A 19,680-nucleotide genomic window follows, 5' to 3' on the forward strand; every position below is an offset into this window, starting at 1 on the left:
AGCACATCTCTCATGGCAGATATTATTTAACAAATATACTGAGTGAACTCCTGGTCAATGCATCACGCTCACAGGGACTCACTGCAAACTAAAAAAAAACCCTCTTCCATTTAGAAATTACCAGAGGCTGAGTAAAAGCATAATGGCTCATGTTTTAGAGGTTCAAAATGGATTTGCACTAAGCCTGATATGGTTTATGTCAGAACTGAAAGGCCATAGTTATGTCCATCCATCTGCTTCCAGGAGCTGCTGCATCTTTGATATGGGAATGAATTCATAAAGTTAACTGTTGCAAGGATGGAAAATAAAAGCAGGCAACCTCCAAGACCATTTGTTTCAGCTCAGGTGGCAGCTGTCCGTCTGGAAGCTCAAACCATTATTTATGTTCTGAACTATGGTTAGTACAAACCATAGTTTAAATATGGTGCCTGAGTTGAGCCAAAGTGAGCAGGATTCTTTTTGCAGCAAGCCCTCTGTAAGATATGTGCACTTGCATTGTCAATCACACCGAGAGGAAACCAGAAACACTCCTTAGAAACACGACATTCTGCACCCCGACTAATTCTGTTAAGAGCATGGTTGTTTCTAAGAACATCCCATACAAGACTTGTCACAAGTTTAGCACAATCCATCCATTTCATGCTGCTACATCATGGAACACTTAGAAAGCTTTTTTTCCAACGATTTATGGAATGGATAAACAATCTGACCATGTTTGGAAATAACAATGAGCCAGGATTCCTTGCTTGAGGAATTATGGCTTGCTTAAACCATAACGGGAACAAGGAGTGTGCAAGTGTGTACAGCCTGTTTGCTCCCACACTACTCCTTCCTTCACACAAAGGGCAAATCGAAACAGGAATGGTTCCAGTGATCAAGCCAGGGTTTGTAAGCTGACAAACTCTGGATAAAGTAAGGAGAGAGAAAAAACCACAACAAAACAGCCTTCTGCTTTTGTCCCGCAAGAGGGCCACTGGCTAGGTTCAGAGACAACATGCTAAATGTCAACCCCAAAGGATGGAGGCTTCTTAACTTAGTTAAGTGGGAAGCTAATACAATTCCCCTCAACTCCAGTGCCTTTGTGCTCAAAATATTCCTCACCAGTATAATGAAGCCTGCATGGGGAACTTTTGCACAGAAACACCTTTTTAATGTATGGGGAAAATTTGGTGATGCAAAGGGTCATTTCAACTACTTTGCCTAATGTCCGACAGTGAAGACCCCTCCCCCCAAATCTTCCATCCACTTTGGGATCCTAGGATGTGCACATGGAGAATCTCATTATACAAACACGAGAGATTCAATTAATGGTTCCAGTTCTAAGCAAGCAATTCAAAGGGGAACCCTTAGAAGCTGGAAGTTTGTAACAGAGATTCAAGCTGTGCTCTTGTGAACATTTGCCTGGGAGTAAATCCTTATGAACTCAATGGGGCTTCCTTCTGAGCATACATGTATAGGCCTGCAATGTCAATTTTGAATACTATTGCAATTTTAATTGTTTTAAGCCACCCTGTATTAACCGTGCACATTTATAAGGTGGTAAATATAAATAAATACATCTGTATGCTGTACTGGCTGTCTTGTCTGACTGGATAAACTAGGCCAAGCTTTTCAATAAAGCTGACAAGAATGAACAATGATTACCTGTTGATGTTAACAGTGAAAGTTTTATGTTTTTACCACAGCACCTTTAGAGTTCATACAATTGGCAATACAGTGGTACCTTGGTTTATGAACACAATTGGTTCCGGAAGTCTGTTCATAAACTGAAGCGTTCATAAACTGAAGCGCACTTTCCCATTGAAAGTAATGGAAAGTGGATTAATCCATTCCAGACGGGTCCACATACTCAACCTGAAGCGTACTTAACCTGAAGCATGGGTGTAATTGGTTCTGGAAGTCTGTTCATAAACTGAAGCGTTCATAAACTGAAGCAAACTTTCCCATTGAAAGTAATGGAAAGTGAATTAATCCGTTCCAGATGGGTCCGCGGTGTTCGTAAACCGAAAATTTGTAAACCGAGGTGTTCATAAACCGAGGTTCCACTGTATAGCTAAAGGCAAGCAGAGGCCATAAGGCTACTGAGAGAATTATGAGCTCCACATGTTCATTCTCTCAAAGTACTTTACCTAAAATCCTATGTAATTAAAGAATCAAAGAGTATTTTCCTCATACTTTTACAGTGCACTCAGGGCTCTGTTATAAAACTACAGGCTGTTTTTAATAAATGCAATGGAGCTTTATCTGTGCAGAAGATGTAGCTGAGCTGAAAATGCTCAACAGCCTTCATGTTTTCCCTTCTCTTTTTTTAAAAACGGGGGAGGTGGAAACAGTGAAGTCACTTAGGAAGGAAGAAGAAAAAAAAACCTGTAGTACCATTGTCAGGGGGGAAAACAACACCCACTTCAGCTCTTCCAGTCTCTTTGCTTTAAATAGCATTAAAATGCAAGAAATCTTAGATTAACACCAGATAAGCCATACCAGAGGCTGCTTGACACAGGCTGGCTTTCACTGCCCCTTCCGTTTCCAGCTCGAAAGGAAGTACAGCTTATAAAAATCATAAAGAGGGTACTGAACACACAAGCCCGGCTTTATTATTTCCATGCCCTCATTTCAAAAGTGGCTTGCGCCCCCCCCCCTGCAATCCAGTTCACATGCCTGGAAAATTCTGGAATCCCCCGTCCACCCACCCCATTTCTTTGTGAATTGCTGAAGTGGACTTAAGTGTTCTGCAGATTACATGCCAGGGCCAGCCAATTCATTCTGTCAGCCTCTCCTGGAGGCAGAGATCAGAAAGAGCAGAAAACACATACTTCCTACTTTTGGTGTGGGGTGTGTGTGTGTGTGTGTGTGTGTGTGTGTGTAGCATGGTGATGTCAGAATTTGGACAACACCAACTTGCTTCCTCTCACCATCCACTCTGGTCCACAACAGGTCGGAGTATTGGGCACAATGAGATATAATGAATCGACAAGGTTAAGGCCTCAGAAATCCACTTGGTTCTGGTAAATATACAGAAGTGCAAACCTGAGCAGAAAAGAGAGGCCAGGATGTTGTAACACATCAGGCAGAGGGGCTGTGCATCCCTATGGGCGCTAGAGAAAATGAGATCAGTTAACTATGAATGCAGGTGAGAAAGGGAGATGGAGCCAATACAAAACAAGTATCATCCACTGGTGTTATTCAGATACACAGGGAAAACAAAGTCACAAGGCTAATAATGTTTCCATTTATGATGCAAATAACTACAGCAAGGGTATCTAAGGCTCGGGGGCCGGATGCGGCCCAATCGCCTTCTCAATCCGGCTCGCGGATGGTCCAGAAATCGGCATGTTTTTAAATGAATAATAATAATAATTTATTATTTATACCCCGCCCATCTGGCCGGGTTCCCCCAGCCACTCTGAGTAGAATGTGCCCTCTGCATCTCTGGGTTATTTGTGGGGCCTGCCTGGAGTTCTTGCATTAGTAGAATGTGTCCTTTTATTTAAAATGCATCTCTGGGTTATTTGTGGGGCATAGGAATTCGTTCATATTTTTTTCCCCAAAATATAGTCTAGCTCCCCACAAGGTCTGAGGGACAGTGGACTGGCCCCCTGCTGAAAAAAGTTTGCTGACCCCTGAACATCTTTCCAAAGCTTCTTTCCAAGCAGTGTGAACAATCAAGTGAGCAAAATTGTAAAATTCCCCGTCTCTCGGCACAATCAGCATTTCAACAGGGATGATTTAAGCCCACAGATACTGAAGGATGCACTTAGTCATAGTTGATCTGTGAAGTCAACTGAAATATTCTTTCTGCACAAAGTAAAAATAGTTCTCTGTCAAAGACTATGCTAATAACTTGTGTTGTTTAAAGCAATGCTAAACTGTTTGCACTTTAAAAAGCTAAATATTGTCGAAACGCCCAATGTTCAAATGTTGCAGTCTTATACGTACTTAGCTGACTGCAAGCCGCCATTAATTCAATGGGATTACTTCAGAGTACAGGATTACATTGTAAATCTGTGGCCAGAAGATGAAAGATATAATGAAGAACATTATGCTTAGATTTGAGGAGCACCACAGTGAAGATGCTATGCCTTAAGCCAAGAGTTCTCAGCCTCAGTCTCTCATCTGCAGTACAGGGATAAAACTGACCTATTTTAGCAGGTTGGTGCAAGAAGAATTATTCAGTGAAAAACGAGGATACTGGTGCTGCCTTCAGAAAGCAACATTTCTCCTCCTCCCTCCCTCCCTTCTGGGCTGTCTTTTATAAAAAATGCCAAGAGCTTCTCCATATTTCGGAGCCTTGTGCAACTAGAACTGCTTGTGCCATATCCCAAATGTAAGACAAAGCTCAGGATTAGACAAGTAGGAGCGCTGCTCTTTTCAATCTGGACAAGATAAAAGCCAGAGTACATAAAACAAATTCCCTGGGAATCTGCTCTGCTATTATAGTGACATCATTAAAACAGCATCTCAAGGACAGCCGGAGCTTGCTACTGTTTCTGTGGCTGCAGTAACAGAACAATGGTTAAATAAAAAAATTCCTTCAGTAGCACCTTAAAGACCAACTAAGTTTTTATTTTGGTATGAGCTTTCGTGTGCATGCACACTTCTTCAGATAACAATGGTTATCTTCCTAAGGCAACTCTCCTCAACCACCAACATTCGCCATCTGGGATAATCAATGTTCCCTTCCCTACAAGGGAAGTTTTGACTCTGGAAAGCCAAAACTGGCTAAGGCAACCAGCCGGCACCCCAATTTCTGATCTTTTATTGCTTGAGAGTGGCAATTGAAGGGAGTCAAAGAAACAACTGGATACTGGGAATCCGTGAAGAAAAAGGGACCCTGTGTACCACTCAGTATCTTTAAAAACATCAAGATAAATCACCCACTCGACACACAAACAATTACAGTGGTCCCTCGGTTTAACAACAGCCCTGTTTACAAACTATTTGGTTACGAACGCTGCAAAACCGGAAGTAGTGTCCCGGTTTGTGAACTTTACCTCGGTTATCCGAACGGTGGAAGGGCACCGGCGGCGGGAGGCCACTTTAGAGAAAGCGTGCCTTGGTTTAAGAACGGTTTCGGTTTAAGAACGGACTTCCGGAACGGATTAAGTTTGTAAACCGAGGTACCACTGTATTTGCTACCCACCCAGGTATAAAGGCAAGGTATGTCAAAGGAGACAGCTACGGTATTTATTCAGCATAAGGGAGACCCAGTTCTCATCATGGCACTCTAGGGCTACCTACTTTTATCACTTAGAAAGCCTTTTTCGAGAGGAGTGAGCTTAAGGAAGTGGTTCTCAAAGGGTGTGGGCAGGAGAGGATGGCAAGTGTGGCGGGAAAATTCAAGGAAAAACAAAGAAACATTTGCCAGGGTTCGGCCAATATGAAGGCAATGTTGCTACACACTTGTTTTAATCAGTTTGAAAGTGGATTGAACATCTGCACTGAGGCTAGAACTCTATGAACGGGCCAGCAGCTGCCTTCTGAGGAACCTATGTCAACCCACCTTAATGTTTTAGTCAACCAGCAAAGGGAGCGTTCAAACTGGATCAAGATGCCTTATCCCGTAGGTACGAGGACTCTCGCACCTACGGGACCGCCTCTCCTGGTATCCCCGCGGAGGACCTTAAGGTCGACAAACAACAATATTCTGGAGATCCTAAGCCATAAGGTGGCTAGATTGGCCTCTACTAGGGCCAGGGCCTTTTCAGTATTGGCGCCAACCTGGTGGAACGCTCTTTCACAGGAGGCCAGGGCCCTGCGGGATTTGTCATCTTTCCGCAGGGCCTGCAAGACAGAGCTGTTCCGCCTGGCCTTTGGGTTGGACTTAGTCTGACCCCTGTGTTTTCCTCCCTCATGGCTTGGATTTATGGCCTACTTAAAATGAGGCTGCATTTTAAATTTTAATATTGTATTTTAATCTATATTTTAATTAATTGCTTTTTATGTTTTATTGTAATTTTATTGGTGTTAGCCGCCCTGAGCCCGGTTTTGACTGGGGAGGGCGGGGTATAAATAAAAATATTATTATTATTATTATTATTATTTTATTATTATCATCCAGCAATGGAAAGTTCACCAGTGGTCCCCCCTTCTCCCTACTGCCACAACAGGGGCCTCTGAAGGACCAAATTGCCCTGAGGGGAGTGAGAAGCAGCAGAAACAGCTTCTTCTAAAAAGAACAAAACCCCAACAAGTTCTCTTATCCATATTTTTATTTATTTAAACAGGGCTTATTGGTGTAATGATCTTACATTAACCACTTTGTGAGGTCCCCCCTGAAAATCAGTAATATAAACCTTAAATGAACATACAATTTACCTGTGGAAGCAGCAGTATATCCTCCGACCACTAGACCATCCTACCCAATTTGGCTACTATGCCTAGTCCACACTTAAAATTGATCTCCAACTTTACTTTTTTAAAAAAAGACTAACCATATTTTGCTTTGCTTTAGATCTCTACCTTGTAGGGGATCATAATCTCCATTAGTGCTAGAAATAGATCTGAATAAATGCTGGCTTTTGTATTTCACAGAGCTGTCATCCCATCTTTGTTTCCATATCCTTTTGGGAAAACTCAAGATCTATTGTGCTAGGCACAAGCATAGTCAGTCTACAATGAGCTTCCTGAACTTCAGGGCTGCCATTTACTGTACACAGGACTTGAGCCAAACCCCTTTTTTTCTCTTTTACCGTTCAGCCATTGGAAACTGTGAAACTCAAAGAATAGCTCCCTATTTATATATACATTTCAGTTGGTCCCAATACTGCTCTGTTTGCACCCATCTCTATGCAGTGTTTGCCTTTATGGCATTTTCAGGCATGAGGGTGTTGGCAGCAGCAAGGCCAGTAGTATAAATGCAGAACTACAACTCTTGTTTCTGTAAATTCATTCAAGGAGTTCCAGAACTGGATTCCGGAAAAACAATCGGACAGCAACTACCTCTCTCACTTGACCATTTCAGGGAAAGACTGGCTAGTCAAGGAAGCTGCTCTCTCGCTTCAAGTCTTGCATTCCTTATATGGGGCCACAGAACAGGCAATATTGCTGGTATGAACCAAGCCAATGTACTATTTCCAAGGCACGGGATGGACTTCTCCAAGGAGCATACATAGCTAACAAGAGGCTGGCTTGATCTGAATGGAATACTGGGGCATGAGGATAAAATAATTATGCCCTGATTGACAGCTATACCACCATCTGTGCCTTCCCCAACCACTGTCTTGCTTGTTCCCTCACCCTGGAAAGCATGAGGCCAACCACATGTGCGTGGCATGACTACTTTCCTTTTCCTGGGATTTTCCATCCCTAACTAAACCACCAAGTCTTCAGTCTGGTATATTTCAAGTAGTTATTTCCATTCCACAGAGGCAGTTGCTCGCCAAAGGCACGCTTCTGCGCGCGCGCGAAGCACCAATAGAGCGCTGCTATGCAGATCGCTTCTCTGCATGCGCGAGCTGCGCAGATCGCGTCTGCGCATCCAACGCCGTGGAACCCGGATGTAAACACTTCCGGGACCGCAGCGGTCACTCGCTGAAGCGGTTGCTCACCGAGGTAGTCGTAAACTGAGGTTTGACTGTACACACCATTTCTTATGTATCAGTCATGCCGTTTATTTCAGCTGGAAGCTTTTTCATGCACAGGTTTTCTCAAGTCAACTCACTAGCTCACCTGCTCTCAGAAGCCCATCCTGAGTGAGAACCTCCCCCCCTCCTCACTAGTCTTACCATTCTGAACTTTGGGGCATACAGGAGCTGTGCAAGAGACTTGCTGCTTTTGCCTATTCCAAATTTCAGCATGATGAAAGACATCTTCTTCCTGTCCTCTTGCATGCACAGTGCCCTTGGGGGAAGTTAGGAGTCATCGGTGCCCATCTTACAGACTGGCTAATAAAGCCAATTCAAGATGGGTTCTGGAGTGAGTCACAGTCATGTTTATTTATTACATTTCTATCCTGTCATTCCTCCCAAAGGAGCCGAAACGGCATATTTAGCAGATCATAGTCACTGGCCATAAGCCTCTGTGCACAGCAAGCTTTCGTTGCAACTGGTGGCACACCCCAGCAACTGTTGTGCAGAAATGGAAAACAACCTGCATGTTGCTACACAAGGGAACAATTAACTGCTTTCAGAGTAAGGTCATAGAATTGTAGAGTTGGAATGGACCATGAGGATCATCTAGTCCAACCCCCTGCAATGCAGGAATCTTTTGCCCACCATGGGCCTTGAACCCGTGACCTTGAGATTAAGAGCCTCATGCTATACCTACTGAACTATCCCTCAGTCTATAGCAAGTATATGAAATCTATATTTACTTATTCCAAGCATTTTCACTTCATTAAAATTTTTAAATAAACATACACACATTTTGCTCCTACCTATTCAGGTTCCTGAAAGTAAAACAAGTCCGAAATGGGCCGAGAACACAAACTCCAAATCCACAACTGCCTACACTCAGAATCCAAAATGATCTAGGATCACAAGGAAATCAATTATTGTGGGTGTTCAAATTATTGCTCCCATTCTTTTGCTATCGCAGCTCTGGTTAGAGCCAAAATGCATTCAGTTGTGGAAGGGAACCCAACCGCCAGACTGTGCATAGTTTTTGAAGGTCAGCATTGGAAAGGGGAAAATAGTAATTTTGTGAGTTCCTGGTATGTGGGGAAGGAAAACGGTAGCAGTACAGTAATTTTCCACACTGGCATGTCATGAATCCCATAAAAATGCTTGCAACATCCACACAATTATGGAAGTGATAACTAGCCTCATTGCTCCGGGGGCTGCAGGGTTTTTTTGGGGGGAGGGCGTTCTGGACTGCTTAACACCCCAGCTTTAATCTCAGATAGCACTACTGGTAAAAAACAATACAAGTCCAAAGCCTTTTGAGACAATAAAAATTCTCAGAAGAAGTCAGCAGACCTTGATGGGGCAATGGAAAAATTTGCCCTCTCCCCCTTCTAGATCCGTAGCTCGGATAGTACAGAAGGCTTTAGGAGAGCCCTAAAGTTCTGGAAATTAAAAGGAAACACACACTGTGGATATTGGCAAAACTCTTTAATCACTATTGTACTCTGAATTTTGCTCCATACACATAAATTTGAAGGATTAAACGGGATCTTAAAATGTGAATGCTATCAGACTCTTTTTTAAAATATTTTTTTCTGTTTCATGCATAAATGCCACACAAACAAACAAAAAAACTCAGATCACTTCAGGATATCCATGTTTGGTGTGGATAAAGGGACATATTAGTAAAAGCAACTGCAGTTACCCTGGTAATGGATAGTTCATCTCTACATACATCCAGCAATGGAGAAGCAACGGCCGACCTGGGAAGGAGTCAAAACATTCCAACTTCATGCAGTTCTTAAACTGAAAATGGCGTCCAGAAGAATAAAATGTGTACAGGCACCCACACAAACAAACAAAAAAACTCAGATCACTTCAGGATATCCATGTTTGGTGTGGATAAAGGGACATATTAGTAAAAGCAACTGCAGTTACCCTGGTAATGGATAGTTCATCTCTACATACATCCAGCAATGGAGAAGCAACGGCCGACCTGGGAAGGAGTCAAAACATTCCAACTTCATGCAGTTCTTAAACTGAAAATGGCGTCCAGAAGAATAAAATGTGTACAGGCACAACTACAATTGGAATAGAGAGCCCCTGTTAACATCCACAGTAATACTCAGTCTAGAGTGTAAGCAAGTTAAATCTTGAAGCCATACTAGAATCTCCGGTTACATAAACACCAAATCCAAAGGTCTACCCTGCTCAAAAAAGTAACAAAACAGGTTCAAGTAATTTTCCATTTTTCTTGTGTTGAAATATCAGAGTCACTGTAAATGGTGTGGAAGGGTGTTTTGTTTTTTTACCTCAGGATCAGAGCGACTCTTCTGAATCTGAGATTCCTCTGTGGTTTGCTTAATGAAGCCAGTGCTAACAAGGAGAATTCCCAGACTGCAGAATCTCAAGCTTTGTTTGCTTTAACATAGTGAAGGCAAAAAAACAGACAGCGCTCAATCAAAGCTTTTTTCTTTCTGTTTTTTTGCAATTAAGGTTGCAACTCCATGGCTGCAAATGGCACTGAGCTGAACTAGTCATTACTGGTAAAAGCCAGTTCAGACCGAAGCTTGCCACCAGCACCCCCATCTTAAAACTAGTTTGTGTTGGGAGACAGCCAACATACATCCAGGACTGTAGAGCGAGCCGCAGAACAGCTTGTGACTCTGCTAAGAATTTCACAGACAAACCTCTGCACTGTGATCTCCCTAGTCGTTTACCTTCAGATACCTTTGCTGCAAGAAAACAGGAGAACCATCAGGTGTGCTCACTACGTCAACCATTGCAGTTAACATATGGTACTTTCAAGAGAGCAGTACCAGCTGTAGGGCACAGAAGGGGGGGGAGGCAGCAATCTCACTTACAAGGCAGTACACCCCAATGAAATCTAAGGTTTGCTTCTGGAATTAAAATTTGTTCAGGGTTGTACTGGAAAGGGCAAGAAGGCTGAAGCCTCAAGCAAACAGGCTATAAATTGCAGTTATAGGATTCCTGCATTGGGGGGGGGGGGGTTGCACGTGCACAAGATGACCCTCAGGACCCTTTCCAACTCTACAATTCAATGAAAAGCAACAAAAAATATTCCCCATCTACGAAAAAAAGGCCAGTGCGAAGCCAAGTGATGTGATCATGCAAGAAAAGGGAAGTTACTAGGGAAGAGTTCAACTTAATGAATGGCATGGCTGTCTGGGGCACTAAACTAAAGCTACCCAAAGGCAACAAGATACTACACACTTTGTGATAATGTTACAGCCTACTGAGAGCAATGCAAACTTTATTGCCCCACTGCATCAAACTGTAGGATCTTGTCACTCAGATATTTCCACAATTAGGCAACAGCCTCTCCTGTTTCCACTTGTCCCGCCCGCTTAATTAGCCATTTTAATTAACCATCCTGCAAAACTTGGACCCTGAGGCCACTACAGAAGTACAGTTAAGGAAAACTACTCTGCTTTCAAACTGAGCACATGAAAGGTATTTCAACTTGAGTGGTCCCTGTTCAAGACCCTTATTCAGCCATTAAGGCTAAATGGGTGATGTGGGGCAAATCCCACCTTTTTTCCTAACCTGCCTTGCAGGCCAAGGGTAAAAATGGCAACAAGGGGAGAACTTAAATCCTTGGAGAAAAGGCAGAATAAGCATTATATATAATACATACATAATCAAACTGGAGACTTTCAGGCATAAATAGAGCAGGGCTCATCATCACTTTTAAGATAGGATAACTCCCCACCCCATCTTCCATTTCTAGCTGTTTTTCTAGGCATGGCCTCTAAAAAGAAAAACCACCCAGACTTTGTAAAGCTTTTTAGTAGATATTAACGGGAAAGCACTACAATACTGGGAAGGACCCCTCTCACCTGCAGCCGGGCAATGGGACAGAATCCCTGGGCCTAGCAAGCACTTATGGAGGTGTGATCTTTCAAGAAAGCAGCCAGACTCATGATAAACAAGTCAAATGGAAGAAAGACATGAGCTCCGGTGGAGATCTGGCCCTGATATGCTTGGAGGCACTGCCGTTAGTGGGTACTGTACTGGGAAGGTAAACATTATTTCCACCTAGTGTGGGGAGTGCCGCAGAGAACCAACAAGCTGGAGGGACCTATCGGCAACTTCCACATTCTGCTGGTAGCACTTTCTGTAATGTCGACAGCCTCTCACATGACTGGACATCATGCCCTGAAGTTGTTGCCCAATATTTAAAAACCCAGTCAGCTGTAGCCCTGTACCATTTTTAAATTCATGCCGGCAATTCCCTTCCCTTTCTAGAATCTAGTCTAAGCTGGTGTAGGAACAGGCACGTACAAGCTACAGGAAAACATAAAGATAACATCATGTCTGCACCAGCCCTCATATCAGTCGTCTTCACCTTAAGCGCTGATAACCCATTTTGTAACTCTGCAATTGCTAAGAAAATGGCTCCCTTCTCCCTAAAGGCAGCCAGCACAGGAGTACGTGGAAATAAGTGGCCTTTTATTATCTTTGGGGAGAAGCTTCCCTCTGAAAAGCAGGTGACCAACTCTGCAGATTCAAAAATCTTGCTCCTGTGTCTGCATGCAACAGTTGGGTTTTCGACTGAAACCATTACTTATGATGCCTGCTTCTAAATCTCCTGAAAACAGCACTTCCCAGCACAGAATACAGAAATCAAAACCACAGGCCGGTAAACTGGGTTGAGGAGAGGACCGAGCAGACTTCCTGTTAAAAACACGGCAGGGCTTACCTCACCTCAGAGGAATATTCCCAGATAAATATCTCCAAAGCATTATCAGATGACCAAAGCCGAGCTAACCTACAAAAAAACTGGAGAGCAGGAACCACACGCCACAGGTATTACTGCAAATGTAGCGCGCTGTTTTTGTGACATACCAATGACATAAGATTCGGTCCACTTATTTGTATCATTTATGACCCTTGCTTATAAAAACCCAACAAAAAGTTATTCAAGAATAAAAAAACAAGACAGCAGAATTCTGAAGTGTTCCTATTTTGGGATCATATTCTGAATGCTTGGGGGAAAGAGCTACCACGATAAACCTCTTTTAGTACTAGTTTCATCACATGCTGGGTGTTAAGTTTTTGTTTTTCCGCTTGAAAAAAAAATGACACCCGCACCCGTCTGCTATCCTGAATCCGACCACCAGTTCTGCCAACTACCTCTGGCGAACCCGAGCGAAGCCTCCATCATGTGCCATCATCGCCCACTCCCCACTGACGACGGCGCTTCCTGCCCCAGGGCGCTCGCGACCCGCGCGGGGAAAAAATTGCCCGCCTCGCGGCGCGCCCTGGTTCCGCCTCCGCCACTTCCCCTTCCCCCGCGGGCAGGCAAAGCGCCCGGGTCCAGGTTCCAGCGGCGCGCGCCTTGCGCCCGGAGCTGCTCCCTTCCCATTCCCAGGTGGCCGAGGAAGGAGCCCTAACAGAGGCGCCTCCCCGTCGGCTTTTGGAGAGAAGGACCCACCCAGAAAAGCAGAAACGCTTCGGCGTCGGGGCGGCTGGAGGCGGAAGGAGCTTTGCTCTGCAGCCGGTAGGCTCAAAGCGCGGGCAGCCTAAAGCGGGGAGGCGGCGCCGGGGACCCCCTTCTCCTGGCGGGCCGCGCCGGGGGGGGGGGCTTCCCTCTCTCGCCCCACCGGTTCCTTACCCCCTTGCCCATTGTGCCACGGTCCTCGGAGGAGCTGGCCTCGGTCTGTGCGACGGAGCGGCTGCCACGTGTGCGCTCACAAGCAAAGCGCAAAGGCCGGCTGCGGTGCGCTCTTTGGGGCCGCCCCTTCTGCTCGCCGACGAAGCTCTCCCGAGCGCCAGCCGAGCTTAGTCAGAATGGGCGACCCGGCCCTCTTTCGCGCTGCCTAAACCGAGTCGCCCCAGCCGCTCCGCCCTCGAGCAAGGCTGGCTCCGCCTCGTCCCTGGAAGGGGCGGAGGGGAGCGGCTCGCAACCGCGGAAAGAGAGGGGCTGGCCGGCGCTGCTTGCGCACGCTCTTTCGGGCGGGGACTGAGCTCCCTACAGAATCGGCTAAGCGGGGGGGGGGAACCTTCACCTGTGGGCAAGAGGCTTCTTTGTGCCCGCAGTTCTTCATCTGCAGCCGCCGTCGGTTTCTGACTGCAGATTGTGCTATTTTGCCTTGGCATCTTGTTGCGCTTTCGTGCAACTTGCTCCTGAATTGCGCGTGCGACGGGGGTCCACCCCCAATCCTACATATACTGTAGTTATTTAACCTCCCTCGCCCTCAATCCTAAATATACCGTAGTTATTTGGATGTACGCAGACACATCCAGCCAGTCCCAAAGAGGTTTGGGAGTGGCTGCCAGGCTCAAAGACAGTTCACTTTTCTGGAAGAGAGCCTAACTGGGCCAGCAGGTAGCTCAGATGAAAATGTTGGTGGTTCTGATCTAATGATTCTGCTCGCACAAATGTTACAAGATTGAGGAACCCTATAAATTGTTGTGGGTGAAGTCAAACCTCTGCATTAGCTGCACCGAAGTGACCTCTCTGATGCCCAAGCATGGGCAGTGTGTATGGAGGCCCTGGGCTGCCCAGACAACAAGACCCGCCCCACTTGGCCTCACTGATGTGGTCCAAAGGAAAGCACAGCAATATGTTTTGCACCAGCTTGGCTGCAGGAGTTGCCAGATGGAAGCATAGAAGGCACCATCCAACTGTCTTAGGGACTCCACTCCAGATTTGTGTTTGGTTTACTCAACCTTTTCTTCTCCCAAAGGTTCCAGGCAGCAGAGGTTCAGGATCAGAGTTTTCCTTCTCCTACATGGGCTACCTTCCCAGGTTGATGAGCCCCATTTGTCCCCCATTTCCCTCTACAGCGCGTGCAGAAACCCATGTTATTGACTGTTGAACCCATTATTGGTCTCGGCCGCTCAATCCACCAGAGCCTGCTTTCACATGCAGGGGAAGTCCCTAACTCACCGAGGGTTTGAGACCCATCAACTACCCTCATCTGGTTTAGCAGGTCAGTCAAAGCTGTTTCCCAGGGTGTGGCTGCTGTTGCATGCGGACAGTTTTTAGGAGCCACAGGTGAGAGCTGAGTGCAGGGTGGGGACCAAAGGTGGACAACCTACCCCAGATGGAGCATGACGTTTCTTCCATCAGAGGTAGTGTCCCTCCCCAATCACCCCATACACCCTAATCCTAGAAATGCTGTGATAATATGAGCATGGCACTTGTGATGCCTTTTAGTGATCAGGTGAGGAGATTGGGGATGCCGCTGGAACTGGCCTTGCTTCTTGAGGGGATAGGTGGAATTGCTGGGCAAAAACAGAAACCCAAAGTAACCTGCAGGAGAGAAGATGAAATTGCTCACAAGATTCTCAGGAAATGAGCAGCAAAAATCCTTTTCTTGGCTGGTTGAAGATTGGAATAAAGGCACAAGGGTTTTCTATACGAGGTTGTTTAGACAGAAAAAACAAAGAAGCACAGCTGTTTTTGATTAGCTGCGGGCATCTGCGACTGCTTCAAAAAGCAGAAGACAGCTAGTGAGCCCCAAACACACACTGAAAACAAACTGCTTCACCAGACATCCTGCAAGCAATGTACCTGCCTCAAAAGAAAAGGAAAATATCCAGCTACAGGTAGGGGCAAAGCATGAGAAAATAATGAGGCAGCTACCCTTACTGTACAACTTGAACAGCAGGAAAACCTGGATATCGAGGGGGGTGTAGTTTCATCCGCTTGCATGCTAGATGCCATTGTGGATCAAGATGGAGGACCAAAACATGACTTTGGCAGGAATTCACCTGGTATTTGGTGCCATGGGTCCAAACTCACAAATGACACTATCCATTTAAAAATCACAGTATTTGTTGGTTTCTAAAAATTTACAGGGTGAATCTGTTCCTTGGTATGAGTTGTGGGCAAAAATATATATACCAAAGAAATACACCCGTCACTATGACATATGCAACTGAACTATTCCTTGTTATTAAAATGGCCATTCTTGCAGCGCTTTCCTTCCAAATTGCAATGAACACACCTGAGTGATCCTTGAGCACTTAGAGCAGAGTGAGGACATGGTTATGTCCAAGGACAAGTGAAGTTCGCTTCTTGGACTGTTGTTGAATGAATCAATTTATTTCGGCCACTGGCCAGAGTGTGGGCTGTTCTTTGCTGAGTGTCAATACAGGAAAGTTGAAGACCTTTCCCATGGAAATGGTATTGACCATTTTGGCTAAGACCTTTGAAAGACTCCAGTTTGTGTCTAAAGAATGATCTGTTTTGTAATATATTTATCTTTAACAAGCATTAACAAAAACAAAAAAATCTGACTGGTTTCAGACCTTATGACTGGCATTCACCACAGCCAAGGTAGATTCTGTGTAAAATGTGTTTTTTTTCCCCGGCCCACCCCCTAATATTCTTTAAAAAAAAAAAGACTTTATTGTTTAAAATAATACAGAGTAGAACATATGCATGATATGAATACAACGATGATTTTCTCCTCGTCGTATCTCATACAAAAGAAAAATAGATAAATACAGAAGAACTAAATACATAATTCAAAATAAATTCTTCTTCGCAATGTGAACCATATATTATCTTTATGTTAAATCCTATTTCTTCCTTCTTAAAAACTTCCCGTCCTTCCAATATTACAATTTCAAATTCTTTGTTTTCTACGGGTCTTCGTTATAACTTTCTTCCTTTCTTCCCTATTTTCCCTTAATCTCATTTTTATATTACAAACGTTATTCTATATCTGCCAATATGGAATTATTAGGATAATACATTTTTAGGTATTTTTTGTAGACCTTCCACTCTTTGGATACTTTTTGTGTTGATGATTCTCTTACTGAGTCAGTGAGTTTAGCCAGTTGTACGTATTCTAGCATAAGTGTTTGCCACTCCAATATAGTGGGTAAGATCTCACTCTTCCACTTTCTTGCCACTAGTACCCTGGCCGCGGTCATTTTTAATTCCCAAATTAAATGTTTTTAATTTAGGAATTAAAAATTTGGTTTAGAGTCAACAGTATCGCATATCTTTCTGTTAGTATTAAATTGACAAATAAATCAATCTGTTAGAAGATAGGTCTGAAACGCATAATCCGTGACAAATAATTTATTATAGCTTAAGTTTTCAGGGGGCTATGGTCCACTTCCTATCCCTCTGGACTTTGTTAACACCCCCCCCCCCCGCGCGCGCAGGAAATGGTTCAAAGAGAAAGCTATGCAATGTATATCAAGAAAGTATTTTGGAATAAATTTGGAGAGAAGTGCTGTCAAATGCAGCACAGGTTTGATTAGGGTTGCCATATGTCCGGAATTTCCCAAACATATTCGGAATGCTGTAGTCGGAAGCAGTGTCCGGGTGGAAATAGCTAAAATGTCCAGGAAAATCCAGGTGTATATGGCAACACATATCAGCAGTGTCGTATTTGGCAACTTTCCTTTAAAACTCTCTTTGTGTGCTCAGCAACTTTGGGCAAAAGTAAACAAAAAACAAAAAACACACACATACAACTGAACAACTTTGCCCAAAAACGCTCAACAAGTTTTCTGTCCAGATTTTCCCTGTTTGAAATAGGGCAACCCTAGGTTTGATAAGGGACCCAGGTGGCGCTGTGGTTAAACCACTGAGCCTAGGGCTTGCTGATCAGAAGGTCGACGGTTCGAATCCCTGCAACGGGGTGAGCTTCCGTTGCTCGGTCCCAGCTCCTGCCCACCTAGCAGTTCGAAAGCACATCAAAATGCAAGTAGATAAATAGGAACCGCTACAGCGGGAAGGTAAATGGCGTTTCCATGTGCTGCTCTGGTTTGCCAGAAGCGGCTTTGTCATGCTGGCCACATGACCTGGAAGCTATACGCCGGCTCCCTCGGCCAATAATGCGAGATGAGCGCGCAACCCCAGAGTCGGTCACGACTGGACCTAATGGTCAGGGGTCCCTTTACCTTTACCTTTACCTAGGTTTGATAAACAAATTTAATCTTTCAGAATGGAGTCTGTTACGCAAAAGATACAGGTAAATTTCCAGGATGAGCAGGGCTGCATCAGTGGAAACCAAAAGGAAGCATCAGTTTGCAGGTTGTCTGTACATGAGAGGGGTGCTGTTGTTGCCTGTGTGGAACTGGAATAGTGTTGTTGTGTATGCATGTGGTACTGTATGAAAGTTGGGAAAGGATGCATGTATGTGAACAAAAGGGGAGGGGTTGTGGGGAGGGGGGCAGAGGGAGATTTCTGTTGTAGTAGCATGTGGTTTGGGCTCAGTTCGATGATCTGCACTCTTGTGTTTTACGATCCCTGCAGTCTCTCACAACAATAGGCCACATTCCAGAGATTTGATAAGACACTGTCTCATCTTTAGCCTGTCCCCCTGGAATAATATTTGAAAAAGAACAATGGGCTCCATTATATATTCACTACACTTGGACCATTGGACAAGTGATAAAGATAATAATAAAAAAACATTGATGTAATGGTTACAGAGATAATATGTGAGACGTAGTCTGCCGACCCCCCCATCCTGAGATGGATCATGAAATTCGGCAGATTTTCTTTAAAAACTAAACCCGTATACATTATACGATCACAACCCCTCCAGTTTAAGATTTTTCTTTTAAAAAATATATCATTTTTTAAACTGGATTTTCAGAACACAGAGAATCAAAACAGGCGAACTCTGCTTTGAGGGCGAAGTCGTATGGCAGCTCTGGTCACTGAGAGGTCACCAGGGTTGGGGAGAGAAAAAGCCGCGCAGCCGTCAGGATGTGGTACGAAATCTTGCCTGGCTTGGGCCTCATGTACGTGTGCTTGGTCATCCCTGGTGTGAGCACCGCCTACATCCACAGGTACACCAGCGGGGGCAAGGAGAAGAGAATTGCTCGGAACACCTATCAGTGGTACCTGTTGGAGAGAGACAAGCGGGTGTCTGGAGTAAATCGCTACTATGACTCCAAGGGTTTGGAGAACATTAAGTGAAATCATGGTGCAATGAAAGCAACTTAATAAACATGTATTGAACTAAGTGTGGAGCATATTGATCATAATCTCAAGAGAGGACAGTAAGATTCTAATATTGTACCAATCAAATTGCAATAAAGAAATAAAATACAAAAAAGGAGAAAACAGGTAAATACAGGTGATACAGGTAAAAGAAATCAAAACACAACAGTAGGGAAGAGAGATTACATCAAAATAGATCAGGGGTCAGCAAACTTTTTCAGCAGGGGGCCGGTTCACTGTCCCTCAGACCTTCGGGGGGGGGGGGGCGGACTAGATTTCGAAATAATGAATGAATTCCCATGCCCCACAAATAACCCAGAGATGCATTTTAAATAAAAGGACACATTCTACTCATGTAAAAACACGCTGATTCCCAGACCGTCCATGGGCCGGATTTAGAAGGCGATTAGGCCAGATCTGGCCCCCGGCCCTTAGTTTGCCTACCCATGAGCTAGGTCATAGACAGATCAAGAGTTCCATATTTCAAGGGGAGCTGCTGAAAGTTGTTGCAAGTGGTGTTTGTTGGCATGTGCACAACTGCGCCAGTGATCAGAGTTCACATTAGATATGAATACAAGAGATTTGAACTGCTGTTCTGTTCCATCTATGGCATGGGCATAGCCAAGGGGGGCCAGGGGGGCAGCTGCTCCCCCCTAAATCAATAAAAGTCAAGGTTCTCCTCCCACCCCACCCCCAACAAAAGCTTGCCTCCCCTTGCAAAAATCCTGGCTACGCCCATGATCTATGGCAAAAAATTTTTAGTGTGGTTTCCCTGACATGAGCAGAAATAGATTTCATCTGTTTATCTCACTGTATTTTTCCTATTCCTTATCCTCCGGGTATCCTGCAGCTCTTCCCACACAGATTTCAGCCCTGTGAATGGTCCCACATTAGTAGTCAACAGTTGGCTTTATATTTCTGTTACCAGCCCTTTCCTCAATGAACCTACAGTATATTCAGAATGATAGCTTCCCATTTTGTGAGAGGCCTGGTGGCCTGAGCAGTGCCAGATTTACGTATAAGCTAAACCAGGGGTCCCCAAACTACGGCCCCCGGGCCGGATGTGGCCCAATTAGCCTGCCAATCCGGCCCGCGACGACCCCCACCGCCCGCCACCGCCGCCCGCTCTTACGGCGCGCAGCACGGCAGCGCTCTTCCGGGTTGGGGAAAAAA

At 44.8% G+C, this 19,680-nt stretch overlaps 2 protein-coding genes across 4 annotated transcripts in view; one reads left to right on the forward strand and one right to left on the reverse strand.

The window, feature by feature from the left end:
• ATP1A1 (ATPase Na+/K+ transporting subunit alpha 1) overlaps positions 1 to 13,394 on the reverse strand; it is a 34,715-nt gene extending 21,321 nt beyond the window's left edge. Inside the window, exon 1 of the mRNA XM_035140493.2 lies at positions 13,201 to 13,394. Coding sequence (XP_034996384.1) covers positions 13,201 to 13,212 — 12 coding nt within the window. The 5' untranslated portion in view covers positions 13,213 to 13,394. The remainder of the gene's footprint in view (positions 1 to 13,200) is intronic.
• The window catches only part of LOC118097549 (NADH dehydrogenase [ubiquinone] 1 alpha subcomplex subunit 1), a 73,364-nt gene continuing 66,568 nt past the window's right edge, over positions 12,885 to 19,680 (forward strand). The window contains exons 1-3 of one of the 3 annotated variants that reach the window (XM_035140497.2): positions 12,885 to 13,086; positions 14,376 to 14,521; positions 18,158 to 19,679. In XM_035140497.2, the coding sequence (XP_034996388.1) occupies positions 18,271 to 18,483 (213 nt within the window). In that variant the 5' untranslated portion in view covers positions 12,885 to 13,086; positions 14,376 to 14,521; positions 18,158 to 18,270 and the 3' untranslated portion in view covers positions 18,484 to 19,679. Of the gene's footprint in view, positions 13,087 to 14,375; positions 14,522 to 18,157; position 19,680 lie in introns of those variants that run through there. The other 2 variants (XM_035140495.2, XR_004694066.2) reach the window with 2 other exon arrangements.

This window comes from Zootoca vivipara, chromosome 16, assembly GCF_963506605.1.
Source record: "Zootoca vivipara chromosome 16, rZooViv1.1, whole genome shotgun sequence".
Taxonomy (NCBI): Eukaryota; Metazoa; Chordata; class Lepidosauria; order Squamata; family Lacertidae; genus Zootoca; species Zootoca vivipara.